The sequence below is a fragment of the Molossus molossus genome, unplaced genomic scaffold (assembly GCF_014108415.1).
Source record: "Molossus molossus isolate mMolMol1 unplaced genomic scaffold, mMolMol1.p scaffold_m16_p_15, whole genome shotgun sequence".
Classification (NCBI taxonomy): domain Eukaryota; kingdom Metazoa; phylum Chordata; class Mammalia; order Chiroptera; family Molossidae; genus Molossus; species Molossus molossus.
Window position 1 is genome coordinate 33,698,425 of NW_023425350.1, and position 15,237 is coordinate 33,713,661.

Genomic DNA, 15,237 nt, shown 5'->3' on the forward strand with positions numbered 1-15,237 from the left:
TTAGTTGGATGAGATACCCGGTCAACTAGATGCCACTTGCAAAGAAAAGTTCTCATTTTAAAGCTATTAATAATGTTTTGCAAACACCACCCCCCCCACCCCAAATAGGACTTTCATGAAAAGAAAATTGTTGGCGCTGATAATAAGAATGAGGGGCACACAGAACGAGCCGGGCTTCCTGAGTTTCTTTGCATGCAAATACTCACAGTGTTTCATTATTTGGTTTCCTTGCTGTGCTTTCACATTGTTTGGAAAAGTTTTCAAAAATGGAAAATGAAAAATTCTGCCTGAAAGAGAAGAGGTGGAGGAAAAAAAAGAAACAAAACCAGTTGAGCTTTTAGTCTTTAAACTAAATGTGCTCATGTCTATTTATGCTTTGTTCCTCCAAATCCTTTACCTAATACACCAGCTTCATGTTCTGCACCATTGTCCTAACTGAAACGCTTCCCGGGGAGAGAGTAAAGGCTTCTGAATTGTCATTAGAGTGCTTCCAGCTTTGATAAAATGCTTCTGAATGCTAAGTGTTTTGTGTGGGCTCTAGAGATGAAAAATCTTAAGTTTGTCATACCGAATCACGGATTTTTCAGTGCTCATTAAAAGCTACCTTTGTGGTATATTCAGGTTTACTCCTCACCACTCTCCTCACTGCATTGGCCTTGATGAACAAATAACCCTCCAGAGTTCATGGCTTTGCACTGTAACTGGGAATCTCTTTTGTAAGGATTCGAAGATACCGGGCCTGACATCATTATGTGACTTTTCTGCCTTTTTGTTGTGTGCAGCAGTGGGAGACCCTTTTTTCTTCATCTTTCCCTTTAAGCAGCTTAACCCATAGGTGGGTGTGGGTGTGTGTGTGTGGGGGGGGGGAGGGCTTGGGGGATAGAGTGGGGGGTGGAGAGGGTGGCAAAGAATGAACAGAAGGCCTAAACTTATATTCCTAAAATGAAACCAAAGGGAGGAAACAAAGAAAAAGATGATGAAGAAATAGAAGAAAGAGCAGGCTGTGAGAACCCCAACCTTTCCTGCGGAGGAAGGATAAATGAGGCAGTCCGGACTGGACATTTCTGTATACTATTCTCCCCCAATAGTAGCAAGACAATTCCTTTCAGGAGAGACTTTGTATAGAAGCAGGAAAGTTGAGAATATATTAGAACTATTTGACCTACTGGACTCACTTAAAAAACTTAATCAGCTTGTTATTTGGGGTGAAGATTATACATCCTGCAGTTTGGATCAAATTGTGTGTGTGTGTGTGTGTGTGTGTGTGTGAGAGAGAGAGAGAGAGAGAGAGACACACACACACACACACACACAGACACGCTGGCTCTAATCTGACACTAAGAGATTCTGTGTGAACCAATCTACAGTTAACATGAAATGTCGTTGTTCTTGTCCTTCAGATAGTAGCACTGAATTCTGTCTACTCTATCATTTTTGAAATTTTAATCATAGATACCAAAGAAGTCCTGGGGCCCTCTGCCCAGGCAGCTGTGAATATTATCTAGACTTAGCAGCTGCAGGGCAGAGGGCGACTCAGAGGTTGCACAAACACCCCCTGGCCCAGCTTCAGGCTCTGCGTCCTCACTAGCATCCACGGTTCCAAGCTTTAGGGATACGGAAGGAGTCAATCAGTCCCAATCAAGTCAACCCCTGTGTGACTACATTCCCATTACACTTTGATACTGGCCCACAATTGCATAATACATCCCTCCTTTTCTGTACCTAGAGGGAGTCTCTTTCATCTACTGGAATAAAAAGCCCCTGAACTAAAGTTTTTGCTTGCCAGTAATTTCAGAAGGGATATGACTCTGTCACGAGAGTGGTATCCAGAATCGGCTTTGTCATAAACCACTGTCTGTGCTGTTCTTCTAGTCGGTCTCTCCCAGCATTGCTCACGTCCAATCCGTTCTCCATCCTGCTGCCAGAGGGGTATTTTACAAAAGGAACTCAGAGAAATTTTGCTTTAAATTCTTCAGTGGTTTCCCCACCCTCAAACAACTTAGCCATCATGCCCACCCGCCTTGTTCCCGCACTCACCTAGCTGAATGTTCCCAGTGGTCCCACTCTTTCTGAATGACTTTCATCCTACTGTCTGTCGCCTTTGTGCCTTCACAGGAACTATTTTGTCTTTTTGGCATGCTTTTCCCTACACCTGTCTAGCCAACTCCTACCTGTTCTTCAAGGCTCCGCAGAAGTCCTTCCTCAGAAAGCCTTGCGTAAGCCCGGCTGTCAGTCAGACTCTCTTCCTCTGCACTCCCAGCCCCCCAACACACAACCAACCATGGAATAAGACAGACCAAACTAGACAAGAAAATAGCAGAGGTGTCACATGTAAAAAGGTAAGTATTGCTTTGTTTTATTCAGTTACTGGGTCGCAGTGTAAAAAAAAGGCATTTCTTACTATGCACCTCAGTGGAAAAAGAGAAGCCTGGGAAACAACGCTTTAAGGGAAGTCTGAAATCCTGCGCACCCTGCCAGTCCGTTCTGAATTGAAGTGGGTCAGTCCAATCGGTGTGATTCCCCTCACTGGACTCGAACCAGCCAGGAGCTTGTGCCCTTTTTGTTCCCTTTGCTGATCCTTGGGGAGCTAGGGTTCTGTTCTGAAACAGAAGTGATCTGCTGCTGCAGGAGACATCGCTTAAAACCAAAACCTTTCGTAGTTCTTTTCGTGTCTACTCTTTATTAAAGATTAAGACATTAGGTAACATTTACCCCCTCGAGGCCATTTCCCCCAGCTCTTTAGGAATTATTCTCTCTGATAAGGATTAGACCTAATCGATCTTCGAAATGCCAGTTTTGTATCCATTTCGCAGCTGCTATTATAGCCTAATAATTTAAGGCTGTAATTCAATTAGCTCAGAATAGGCTACAGAGGTCTTCTAGCTGCCAGGTGAATCGACTATTTGGAATCGGTTTTCAGGAGGAACCAAGATGGTCCATTTTCTTCTCATCTACCTGAAAACGGCCCAGCAGGCAGGGAGGGAAAGGGCAGGGAATTGTCGACCAGTTGACTGTTTTGATGTCTGAGTGGCTGCCGCAGCTTGTCAGCTTTGCCTATTGTTTTTTACTTACTCTTTTGTTGGCGAATTTCTAAAAGCACAGCAGTGGCTGGGGTAAGTCAGTATGGCATCCAGGAGATTGGTAAATTTCTCTCTTGATGGCAATTTTTTCAGAGAATAGGATGCTGTGGCAATTAGCGTCTGAATGGGCTCCAGCCCATAGCCAGGCAGGGCCTGCAGTTTGGTGGAAGAAATATCCCTGAAAAAATTAAAGGGAGAAAGGCTTTTTATTTATTTATTTTATACATTAGACTGATAGATGAAACCTCCTCTGAACAATAGCACCATTCTAGGTTCTGAGGAATCTTTTCTCCATCTTGCCTTTCCCCTAATTTTCCATTTCAGTTACTCTCATTAAGATCTGAATTCAAAAGAGCTATGCTGTTTTTTTTTCCTTATATGCACCCCATTATTCTTTTCAAGGTTGAGTATAACTCTTTGTACCTGCCATACCTTATTAGCATTTCTCCCTCTCACCCCTCCCTCCCTCTCCCTCTCTCCACTTAGCAGAAGTGAAATAACTACCTGCTTTATGAGACACAGGTACACGCAGTGACATCAGCTTTTGTGCTCTACCCCAGGGAAACAGTCAGGGCTTCAGATGCCTTGGTCGTTGATCGATCAAGCCCTGCTGGATAGGTTTTTCCTAGCACAGGCTGGCTACGCTATTGAGAGCGGCTGTGTGGCGTGTTCTCTACAGGCAAACTGGATTCACCAGTCCAAAGCGAGCCAGCTCGGCCATGCAGGCAGAACTGTGTGCAAAGCTCAGGTTGTGTAAACAAGGCCTGAACACCATGGTTTTTCTAGACTTGAGGCAATGTCTAGAAAAACCCCAAACAAGTTAAATGGGAGGAGGAAGAGCAGTCAGTGGAAATTTAAATATTCTGCCCATTTTCTAAGTGGCTGCTGCTGATATCCCATAAAACTCTCTCAGCAGCACAGCACCCCCACCCACCCACCCGGCAACCTGCCTCGATGCTTCGTGCCCAGTACATGGAGGGGATCAATAGGTGATGGATAGGTGGATGAACTGAGCAGCAGGGATGATGACTGGAGTGGGCCCTCCGTGGAATAACCAAGGCAGTTTTGCCCCAGGGGCTACAGACTTCTGTTGCTTTTGTGTCCTTACCGGTTAGGTAACCAGTGTTCTCATTCTGCTTTATAGAGTTATTATCTCAGATGCGTTAGGGATTAAGCACAAGACTCTCTGCAGGCCTGGTGGTGGTGGTATGTGTGTGTTGGGCGGATATATTTTAAATTAGGATTCTAGAGATGCAAGGTCTCATTACAAGGGAGTGGATCTCTGATCATAGATTTTCAGTCTCACTGACCGGCCGGTGGGGGAAATATTTTGGGGGCGTGGGTAGAAGGAATTCTTATAAACACCGCGGACACCCACAGGGTGCAATGAGAACAGCTGCTTGGGAAGTAAGAGATGTGAATCTGGCCCCACTGTTCTGGAGAAGACCAGGTACCTGGTCTTAGTCTCACAGTCATTTCTAAGCAGGTGGACCAAGCAGCTCTTCGAAGCAGACTGTCATGCAGGGTGCCCCATGGCCAGACTCACTCTATCATGTCCGATGCCTGGGGCAACTCTCTTCAGCTGTCCAGTGTCCAGGTAGGTGGCCAGGTAGGTAAGGGCTCTGCCTAGAGCGTGGGCTAGACTGGGGAGTATTTAACCAACCTAGGGAAGGATGGCAGAAGCTGAGTGACAGCAGAGAAAGAAGTGGGCAGAAGCCATAAGTAAGAGGAAACCAGGAGGTTGAGGGGAGAGTAGAGTTAGGATTGATAGTGGCAGAAGTTAGGGAAAAACAGAGTCAGAATGGATGGAGGCAGGAGCTGGGAGGTAGATGAAGTCAGGAGTTGATGGTGGTGGGAGCTAGGCACTAGTCCAGTCAGGGGCTGATAGTCAAGGGGGTAGGAAGTAAACAGAGGGAAGGAGTTAGGGGGTAGATGGTCAGGGGTTGATGGTGGCAGAGCTAAGAAGTAGATAGAGTTTGGGGTTTATAATGGTGGGAGAGAGTAGACAGAATCATGAGTTGATACTGGCAGGAGCTTAACTGGGTAAGTTCATTCCTTGCCCTGCTTAAAACCCGAAAACCTCTTCATCTGTCTCAGAGAATGGGCAGCATCCTTGTAATGCTCACAGGGCCTTCATGACCTCGCTCCCTGCCACCTCTCTGTTCTTACATTCGAGGACTGTCCCCTTTGCTCACTCTGCCACACTAGCCTCCTTTCTGTTCTTCACATACACAAGGCAAGTTCCTGCCTCAGGGCCTTTGCTTTTGCTGTTCCTTCTGCCTGGAATGCTCTTCCTGCTGAAATCCACTAAACCCCTCTTACTTCCTTCAGGTTTGCTTACATGACAATTTTAGGATATTCTTTCCTGACCATCCTCTTTAAAGTGGTGCCTCCCCTTCCCTAGCACTCCTTCCCTCCTCCAACTGGGTCTTCTCCACAACCGGTACCATCTGGCACACCACGTAGTTTATCTACTCATTTGATCCTGTCTTTCTTCCCCCATGCTTCTGCTCACTATCTTTTTTTTTTTTTTTTTATCCTCACCCGAGGACATTTTTCCATTTTTTGCTCAGATAGAGCGGGAAGGAGAGAGAGAGAGAAACATCGATGTGAAAGGGACACATCGAGTGGCCACCACCCACATGACCCAACCAGGGCCGGGGACAAACTGCAGCCAAGCTACATGCCCTTAGCGGGAACCGAACCCGGGTCTCTGTGGACCGCAGGCTGACGCTCTAACCGCTGAGCCAAACCGGCCAGGGCTCTGCTCACTATCTTTCTAGCACTTTTCTCCCTTCTGTTATGGCTCTGCCTGTTCATTGTTATTAGCCCTATGTGCCTGCAATCCCTTTAGGGGCCAGGACCAGAGCTGTTTTGCCCATCAGTCTCTCCAGCATGGCACCCGGCAAACAGGACGTGTTCAGCCCATGCTTGTTGGATGCACAAGTGACGGTGTAGCAGAGCAGGGAGTAATGGGCCGAGCCTCCGTGGAGGGGGTGACGAGGTCACCCTGCGTTAGAGCTGCCGTGTCCGACCTGCTGCATTTGTCCCCGAGGCCTGACCACAGCTGCAGTTGTTTCCTGGAGGACGTTTCAGGCTTCCCACAGCTTTGTCGGGGGACGGCTGACCGTGGCCTGCACCTCTAATTTCCCTACGTGTCCTTACACTACACTCTGTAACTAAGGGAACGTGGCTCCGCCCCTTGCACCCTCAGAGAGCGGGACACACAGAAAGTCAGCCCTGGTCAGCCAGGTGCCAGCGCAAGTCAGACCTCTGGCCTTGGACAGCCGTGAGCGATGCCAGCTGGGCAGCCACCCTCTGCTGGCATCCGAGGCGGCCCTCCTTATTTAGTGTTACGGGTTGAATGGTGTCCCCCCAGATTCATACATTAAAGTCCTAACCCCCAGTACCTCAGAATGTGACCTTATTTGGAAATAGGGTCTTTATGGAGGTAAGTAAGTTACAATAAGCTCATTAGTCTGACTGGTGTCCTCATAAGAAAAGGGACAACTGGAGAAGCACAGACACAGAGTGCCACGCAGAGGCTGGGATTATGCTCCACAGTCAGAGGGAGTATGAGCAGTAAGAAGCGAGGCCTGGGACAGGTCCTTCCCTCGCAGCCCTGATGACACCTTGATTTTGGACTTCCAGCCTCCAGAACGGAGAGAAAATACATGTCCGTTGTGTCGTCCCGCAGTTTGTGGTGCTGCGTCAAGGCAGCCCTTTCGCATGCAGAGGCGATGCCCGCAGACCAGGCTGGGGGTGACGGCTGCACAGCCTAAGCAGGCCTGTTGGGGTGCCCTGGACAGGGAGGGGAGCTAGCACCCCAGTACTTACAAGATGCTAGGCCCCGTGGCCCCCCGGAAGGCTCCGTTGTGCATCTTCTTCAGGTGTTCATTTTCCTTTAGCTCCCTGTGGGGAAGGACAGTGTCCTTAGTGGGGTTTGCACGTCCTGTGTAACAAGTCATAGCTGTGTACGCTCATAGCATGGTGCTCAGGGTTCGAGGGCGCAAGGCGGGACTGTAGATAAAGTGGACGAAAGACATGCTAGTGCTTGGTGAAACTGAAATTGTGAGCGTGTTGGGCCCCCCCTTTCCTCTGCGGTGTCCCCTACTCGATGGTACCCTTTGTACAACTGAAAGGACTCGCCCCTCCTGGCCTGGGGTATGGAAGCGTCCTGTCCAACAGCTGGGCGAGGGAAGGTGCGGCTCCAGTGTTCAAGGCTGAAGGGGGTGCGGCCTGCCCTGCGTCAAGGCTCTCGCTGTCCTGGCCTTGGAGGCCTCCACTCACTAGTGATGTACTGAGGTTCGCAAACATTCACTTCAAAAGAAAAAGTAGGGTTCATGCAAGGTTACCCCTTTCATCATGTTAATTGCACTTCCCCCCAAATATGTATTCATTTCTAAGTGGGTGAGAAAGAGGAGGAAGTACGGCTGTGTAGACAAGTGCCCCATGGCCTGTGAGCCCCCCGTCTATGCGGTGTATGTGGTCATTACCAGGTGTGTGTTATGGAAACAAAAGGTTCAGGGACTGCTCCTAAGCCTGTGGCAGATGCTACGTGAGGGCTTCTGTCCCCTTCACTCAAAGCAGCTCAGAGTGAACTGCTCAGGAAGATCTCAGGCGGGCCCGGCAGAGCAGCCTCCTGCCGGCCCTGCTGCTGGTGTCTCCAAGCACAGGCCCTTCTCCGGGTGGACACGGGAGCTGGGAGAGGAGTCCTGGGCTCGGCCATGCCAGCCTCCTTTCAGCACTTTGTTCCTATAAGAGAAGGGTGGCGACTCAGAGAGCAGTCTGGAATGCCGGGGCAGTGGGCACAGCAGACACCCATGTGGGTGTGACGACCTCAAGCACGGGAGCTTGATTCTTCTGCGTCGTGTTACAGTGCTACAGGGCAGAACAGATGCGCCAGCGCCCAGGCCCCTCCCCTGCAGGATGCCCGGGGCATCCCCTGGCACAGCTCGGTGTTCCATCTTCTCCAGCTTCCTTCTGCATGTCCCCAGATCACGCCTGCCACTGGAACACGGCAAGAGCCCCTGCACCCCCTCCCTGGGAGCTGTGCTCCACGTGCTTCTACCAAGTGTTCTCCTTGGAATCAGTCCCTCAGCCCTTTCATCAGAATGCACCTGTCAGTCTCACTCCGTCCCATCCCCTGGGTGTATTTACACCTTCAGAAAGATGAAGTGTCAGAGTCAATTGCTGTTTAAAATCTGAATCGAAAGAAATTTTCCTCCGCGGGCCTCCATGGCCCTTCTTCCGGGTTTGGTTTGTTTTAATTATGTTCCGTTACGGTTACAAATTGTTGAAACTGAGCTCTGTGAGCAAATAATCCTCATGTCAGCCAGGTCCAATTAATTTTTCAAATTTCATGACAGCATTTTGCATGTTTTATTAAAACTCAGATCTTTCTGTACACTGATAACTGCATTATGTAGCTTGGCCAAAAATAAATCACATTCGTCTCCCACATTTTTCTGGGAGGTGCTTTTGGGCACTCTCCCGGGTGATAAGATCCTCCAGGTGTGAGGAGCACAGGCAGGATGACGTTTTGAAGCAGAGTGAGAGAACCCCCAAACTCAACCCAGAGCTTCCCTGCCTGGGCGCCCTGGGGGTGACGGGGACTCATGCACGGGGCCCTGGCGGGGTCTGAGAACGACCTGGAGCGGCTCCTCTCCACCCCGTCCTGCCTCAGCCAGCGGTGTGTTTGAGGACTTCGCGGAGCTTTCGTGTCGTTGTTCTGAACAACGCTGGACAAGCCTATTGACGAGGAAGGTGTCAGACACTGGGCTGAATGCAAAGTTTGAAAATTTTCCTTGACAGTTTTGAAAAGTCTTCCTCCTGCTGTGCTTAAATCCTTCAGTGGGTCTTTTTGTCCTTAGAAGATAATTCCAACTTCTTTCCACGGCCTCTCGATTCTGCGTGATTCGCTCCTGTTTCACCTCCAGGTTCATCACACAGCAGTGGTCCCTTGCCGATGACCCTCCAGCCACACTGGCCTCCTCGCGGTTCCTGGAGCTTAGAAACTTTTCTTTCCCAACTCAGGACCTTTGCATATGCTGCTTCTGTCTGTAACACACTTCTCCTGGCTACTGCCATGGTGAACTCCTTGCCATCTTGTAGGCTCAGCCTGAATGTCATATTCTTGGGGAGGCTAGCACCTAGCCCAAAGTTAGTCGCCCCTCTGTACTCTCGCAGATCTCAGTGATAGACTGTTCATTGTATATATCACTACCTGCAAGAAATTAATTTACTTCCGTTCTGTCCGTCCCTTATGCTAAAACAGAAACTTCGGGAGGACAGGGACTGCTTCTATCATTGCGTAGAGTACTTCACAAAGTGCCTGATATATTGGTGACGCTTAATAAATGTTTATTGAATGAATAAATGAATGAAATTGATTTGTGTTCTTGGTTTCCTCTTTCTCCCAACAACGAAGTATGAGGGACACAGAATCTAGACTAATTTCCCTGACCTCTCAGGGGTGACCTCCACTGGTTTTCTTACCACCTGTTTGGTTTTGCGTTGGCTTCTCTTCCTCATGTCTTGTTTCCCCCTATTTTATATTCAGTCCTCTAATTTTTCCCCCTTGTCCAGCCGACCACAGACATAAAGGACTTCAGCTATCCCCGTCTTCAGATAACACTGACATCTGTGTCTCTAGCTCTGACCTGCCCTTTCCAGCCCTCTGTCCTCCCTGCTAACGGAGGCCCCTCTGTAAGCACCCTTCTCACACTTCCCACCGCAGAACTTCCTACAGAAGAGTCCAAAGGCTTGACTCTGGCATCTAAGACACTTCCTGCTCTATCCCTCACCTACAACTAGAACTTTCTAAAAGGTTCTCTTTGGTGGTCTATGAACACATCTCATGCTTCCTCCTCTGGGCCATTTTTTATGGTGTCCTCTGCCTAGAATGCATTGTCCTGTCTCTGCCTGAGTTAGGCCCAGCTCAAAGTCTGCCTCTCTCAGGAGGTCTTCTCTGCTTTCCTTCTCCCTGTCTTCTGTTTCAGTTACTACTGAGTGCACAGTTTACATACCATTTGGAGATGCGTCTTCCTGGGCTGTAAGCTCCTGCAGGGCAAACGCCAGGGCCTATTCATGCTCATTTTCCCTCAAAATATAGCATGTTCCTTTCAACACAGCTCATGCTTGGCGAACACTGGCTGAGCGAATAATGGAACGAGGCATCTGAGAGTACTGTGTCTAGAGAGGATATGCCTCTGATTTAAATTTGGCAGAAATAGATTTGCTTGGCTAGAGTGAACCCTTCATTAAATTCAAGTCAACAGGAAAATGATGGGAAATTTACTCCATGATAGCAAGGCCAACTTTTAAAAAACTACTGTTTCTTGAGCACTTAGTATGTGCCAGATGTATGCTGAAAGCATAAAAATATAATCTTATTTACTTATCATTTATTCATTCATAATTAATTAACTATGTGATGTAATAAATAATTAATAAATGAGCACCCACTCTGTGCTAGGCACTGTATTAAAGTGCTGAGGATACAAAATAGACCTTATAATTTTGGGGGGGGGATCCTCAAAACAAGCCTATTGGTAGCTCCATTTCATGAATGAGAACACTGTGGCTTAGAAAGGTTAAGTAACTTCTCCAAGGAAGCTGCTAAATAGTAGAATTGGAGATAAGAGTCCCAGTCAGTGACTCTTAGGTCTGTTCTCCTAGCCATCAAGCTATATAGCATGGCGTCAATATAGGAGGGTCTTTGGTTAATATCTGTAGTCAAAATAAATATTATATTATATAGACGTATGCTCCTCCACTTCAGACTGGCAGCATCAGCATCTCCTGGGAGCTTGTTTAAATTGCAAATTCTGAGTCTCTATCTTAGACCCAATGAATGAAAGACTCTGGGGATGGGGCTCGGGAATTTTTGTGTTAACAATCGCCATGTTATTCTTATGTGTTTTCAAGTTTGAGAAGCAGTGGTGTAGACCATTGTTTATACACTCTATTTATTATAAAAGCCTTTTTTGTCTATTTTCCTTAATTTTGATTTTAGCTGAGGTTTTCATGTGCTCTTAGTTTTTATTGTACACAGCTGTAGTGTGATCATACGCCACGTTGTACCTGTTACAGCCTTTGCCCCACAAGCTTTGTGAATGAACCGTTCTTATAGAAAAGAAGCTGCACAAAGAAAGAGGTTGAGAACAATGAAGGAACCAGTTGGTTGGGACGCTCCCCTTGATTTAAAAGTTGTTAACCTTGGGGACTTGAGTAGGGTGTGGTGAACATTCAAGACTCCCTCACCTCTCGCCCTGTGGAAAATGAGCAACCTGTTCCCTGACCCCGCCAGCAGGAGGGAGATGGGGCTCGGAGTGGGCCTGTTGTGGCTGATTAGCTGGTAAATGGTGTCACCCGATTCTCCGCCGTGGGGCCAGTGGGAAGGATTCCTTTGCTGAAGTCATGCTGCCTCTAGCACACCCTCAACCCGAGCAAGGGGGCTGGAGAAGGGGCTGGAGAGGGAGGAACCTAAAGCAGGGTGTTGAATATTTCAGCAAGCTGTCAACTTCAATGTATCCACGCTGCATCTATCCTTGAAATCAGGGTGCTCTGGGGTTTCCAGCCAGCCAGTTGCCTAGTAACTTGCGTGAAACACCGAGGACTAGTCACTTGAAAGTTTATTTTGTCCTGAGTTAGTTGCTGAAAATTGAATGTGATCTGGTAGCCAGAGTAATATTTCATTTTTATTCATGAGCTGGGGAAATAGGCATACTTACAGGGAAATCAGCGTCGTCCCGTTGAACGCATGGCTTTGTATTTCTTCAAATCCATTTCCATATAGTTTGCTGAAGAGAGGAGAGAGAGGGTTTAGGATAGGGGGGAAAAAACAGTTTGGAATCACACATTCTTCCTCCTGTGACAGTTAATACTGAGATAATTACTGGCAACACAATGTCTAGCTGTGTGTCACTAACATTTTAGATCCTAAGGTCCTGGTAAAACGAAGCAGTTTGCCCCCACCTCCACCACCCATTTTAAGTGTTTATTAAGTATCAGATACTTAACCAGCCATTCTACATAAATATTTTAAAAAATATATATATTTTTATTGATTTTAGAGAGAGAGGAAGGGGGAAGAAGAGAGAGATAGAGACATTGATGGGAGAGAACATCAATTGGCTGCCTCCTGCATGCCCCCCACTGGGGATTCAGCCCACAACCTGGGCACCGAACCGGTGACCTCTTGGTGCATGGGTCAATGCTCAACCACTGAGCCATACCGGCCGGGCTCTGTATATATTTTACGATTTAATCTTCATCATTATTCCCATTATCCTGCTGAGGAACCTAAGTCTCAGTGTTGTGTTGCTTGCTTATGGGTCAAAGAAAGCAGCTAGAACCAGAGCTGCCTGATTGACTCCAGTCTTGACTCGGTTGTGGGTCGTGGGGGCGTGAGGTTTTCTGGGTGACGGAAAGCTGAGGGCGGAGGACGGCTCCCGCACGGAGTATCCTTTCTCTTGGATGAGCATGCGGTTTTGGTGATGCCACATCTGGCTCCACAACCAAGAAGATTTTAAGGCCCATTAGTGATAATGAAATCAATTTAGTTGGGTGCAATCAACATTTAAAACAATAAAATAGAAATAATTAGAACAGAATGGAAAATATTAATGTACTGCATACAATTAGGGTAGTACTGTTTATGAAATTTCGTTCCATAATTTTTGTATATAATGTACATATAAGTACACACACACGTGTGAGAGCATATAAATGTATATATATACACACACATACATATATATATGAATATTCTGAATATATATATATGTATATATATATTCAGGATAAGACATCAGAGGCTTTTTAGAACACAGATGCTGGGAAATGCTGGAGCCAGAAAGGAGAATCAAGTGGCACCCCTTCATTTTGTAAAGAAGGAAATAGGATCAGAGAGGAATGTGACTTGTCTAAAGCCCACAGGAGGCAAAAATGGGACCAGAACACATTTTGTCTGTGGCTACTTCTAGCACATCAGTTTGTGGTTGTTTTTACTTTTTCCCCCCAAGATGACCCCCTCTCCCTCTTCCTGCAGGGCTGTTTGATTCACATCCTCCCCTTCCTGAGCATCTCAGCATTCCCTATCCCCCTCCTCTGATTGTTTTTCCTCTGTTGCTTTATTCTGACTCACAATTATATTGCATTGCTCATTGTCTGCTTCCCCCAGCAGAATGTAAATGGTTCTGTTCATTGCAGAATTCTCTGCGTCTGGAACAGTGGCTGGCACCTGGGATGTTTGCAGTAAGTATGTTAAGTGAATTGGATACACAAGTGGGTCTATGGAAGATGAATTTCTTACTACAAATTATTGTCAAACGAGTTTGAAAGCTACAGTGTTAAGTAGAAATATTGGTGTAAGTTCTTCATGAGCGATGATGTAAAACTCAAGTGAGAAAGGGCTGTGGTAAAATATAAAATTAAAGTCCTGTGTCTGGCCGGATCCTAGCTTCCTTGTGCAGTGCTGCCGGCCACCAGGAACAGGCTGGGAGATGGGACATGAGAAATAGTTTAGACACATTCTCCTCTGCTCTGGCTCTAGGCAGCTGTTCTCTGAAAGTGTTCCCTAGCCTTTGTTAGATAAAACGAGCAATTTATCTTGATGTATGTGTGTAGTATGTATGTGTGTAATATGTATGTATGTTTTATGTGTGCGTGTGGTTTCTTTCCATCAACCCACAGCACACCTGAGACAAACCAGCATATAAATACAAAGAAGTGGGGCTCATATTGAAGCATGATATTTGAACACTGAAATTCAGAATATACAGGGGCTATGAAATAATTTGTAAAGTTTCCTTATTAGATTGAGTTCAAAGAGAGCAGGGGAGCCCATCTAATTCATTCCACAAACCCTCAGGCCTCTCATAATCCCTGCCACCTAGCCGAGGCCCCGTCAGCAGGCTGGGTGCAGCAGTGGCCCTGCCGACCACAGAGCCCTCCCGGCTTCCCCTGCTCTCACGTGGATCCTTCTGGAGTCTTCTGAGTGCAAAGCTTCACGCGCTAGCTCTTCACCATATTCTGTAGTCGATTATCGCGTGCTATGTTTTCAATAATTTCCCTTCTCCATTTGCATTGTAGAATCTGAGGGGATAGGTACCTGGTTTATACCTGTTGTCTTGTATAATTACAAACAACCGTCTTGCCTCCTTAGCACTCAGTCCCACTGGATCTTTATTTATTTTTTTCATTTTACACTTAGAATATTATTCTTCGGCAGTATCTTCTCATTTTGCGGCATCTTGTCATTTATAGCAATCTCCGTTAGATGAGCGAATCCTACCAGTCTTTTCTGTGAACCTCTCTGACCCTGGATTTCTTAGAGACTAGGCCAGTGCTGGCCAAAGCATTCTCCTGCATCCACTGAACCAGAGTCCCCTGTGGAGTCAGACTCTGGTAGCAGCATCTGGGAGCATGTGCTTTTACAGCAAGCTCTGCCGGTGAGCCTTGGGCATGCCGGGACCCCTTGCCCCAGGGTATGTCACAGTTGATGCAGTTCTCGTCATTTCCATAGTGCACGCTAGGTGGTCTGTTGGTCAGAACTCAGTCCAGATCTAGTCCCCTTACTGCGCTCTCTGCCTTGTAAGTGATGAAGCTACATGAGCCATGGATCAAGACGTAGCCCCTACTTTGATTTTTGGCAAAGCAAAGCTGCGAGCAGCCGTCTGGATGCCATTCCCCATCACTGCTAGGGGCTGCCCTGATGATCCTAGTTTTGATACATACTGGAATTTTGCACTTTTTTGTGGGATGTACAAGGCTCCAAATGCCACCTCAGTTAAGTCTGCAAGCCCTGAGCCGAAATGCCTGGGCTTGAGTTCCAATCTGCTACTTATGAGCTGAATTACTTTGGGCAAGTTGCTTAACCTCTCTGTGTCTCAATTTCCTAATCTGAAAATAGGTGTGATAATAGTAGTATTGATCTCAAAGGCTATTGTGAGGATTTAAAACAGTAAACACATTAAACATTTAGAAATAGGTTCTAAACACAGTAAATACTTAATGTGTTGCTCCTGTTATTCATATATTTGGCAGTGGCTTCCAGCCCTCTGACCAGAACCAAGGAAAACGGTCTCCCTTGCCATGCTCTGGACAGAATTTTCATGAAATGCAGCTACTTGTTTAAACGAACTCCACTGGG

General features: G+C 46.9%; 1 protein-coding gene across 1 annotated transcript in view; it reads right to left on the minus strand.

The window, feature by feature from the left end:
• Positions 1–15,237, minus strand: part of LHCGR (luteinizing hormone/choriogonadotropin receptor) — a 55,252-nt gene that overhangs the window by 5,754 nt on the left and 34,261 nt on the right. The window contains exons 7-10 of the mRNA XM_036263366.1: positions 11,816–11,884; positions 6,918–6,992; positions 3,073–3,258; positions 207–287 (exon numbers count right to left, since the gene is read on the minus strand). Coding sequence (XP_036119259.1) covers positions 207–287; positions 3,073–3,258; positions 6,918–6,992; positions 11,816–11,884 — 411 coding nt within the window. The remainder of the gene's footprint in view (positions 1–206; positions 288–3,072; positions 3,259–6,917; positions 6,993–11,815; positions 11,885–15,237) is intronic.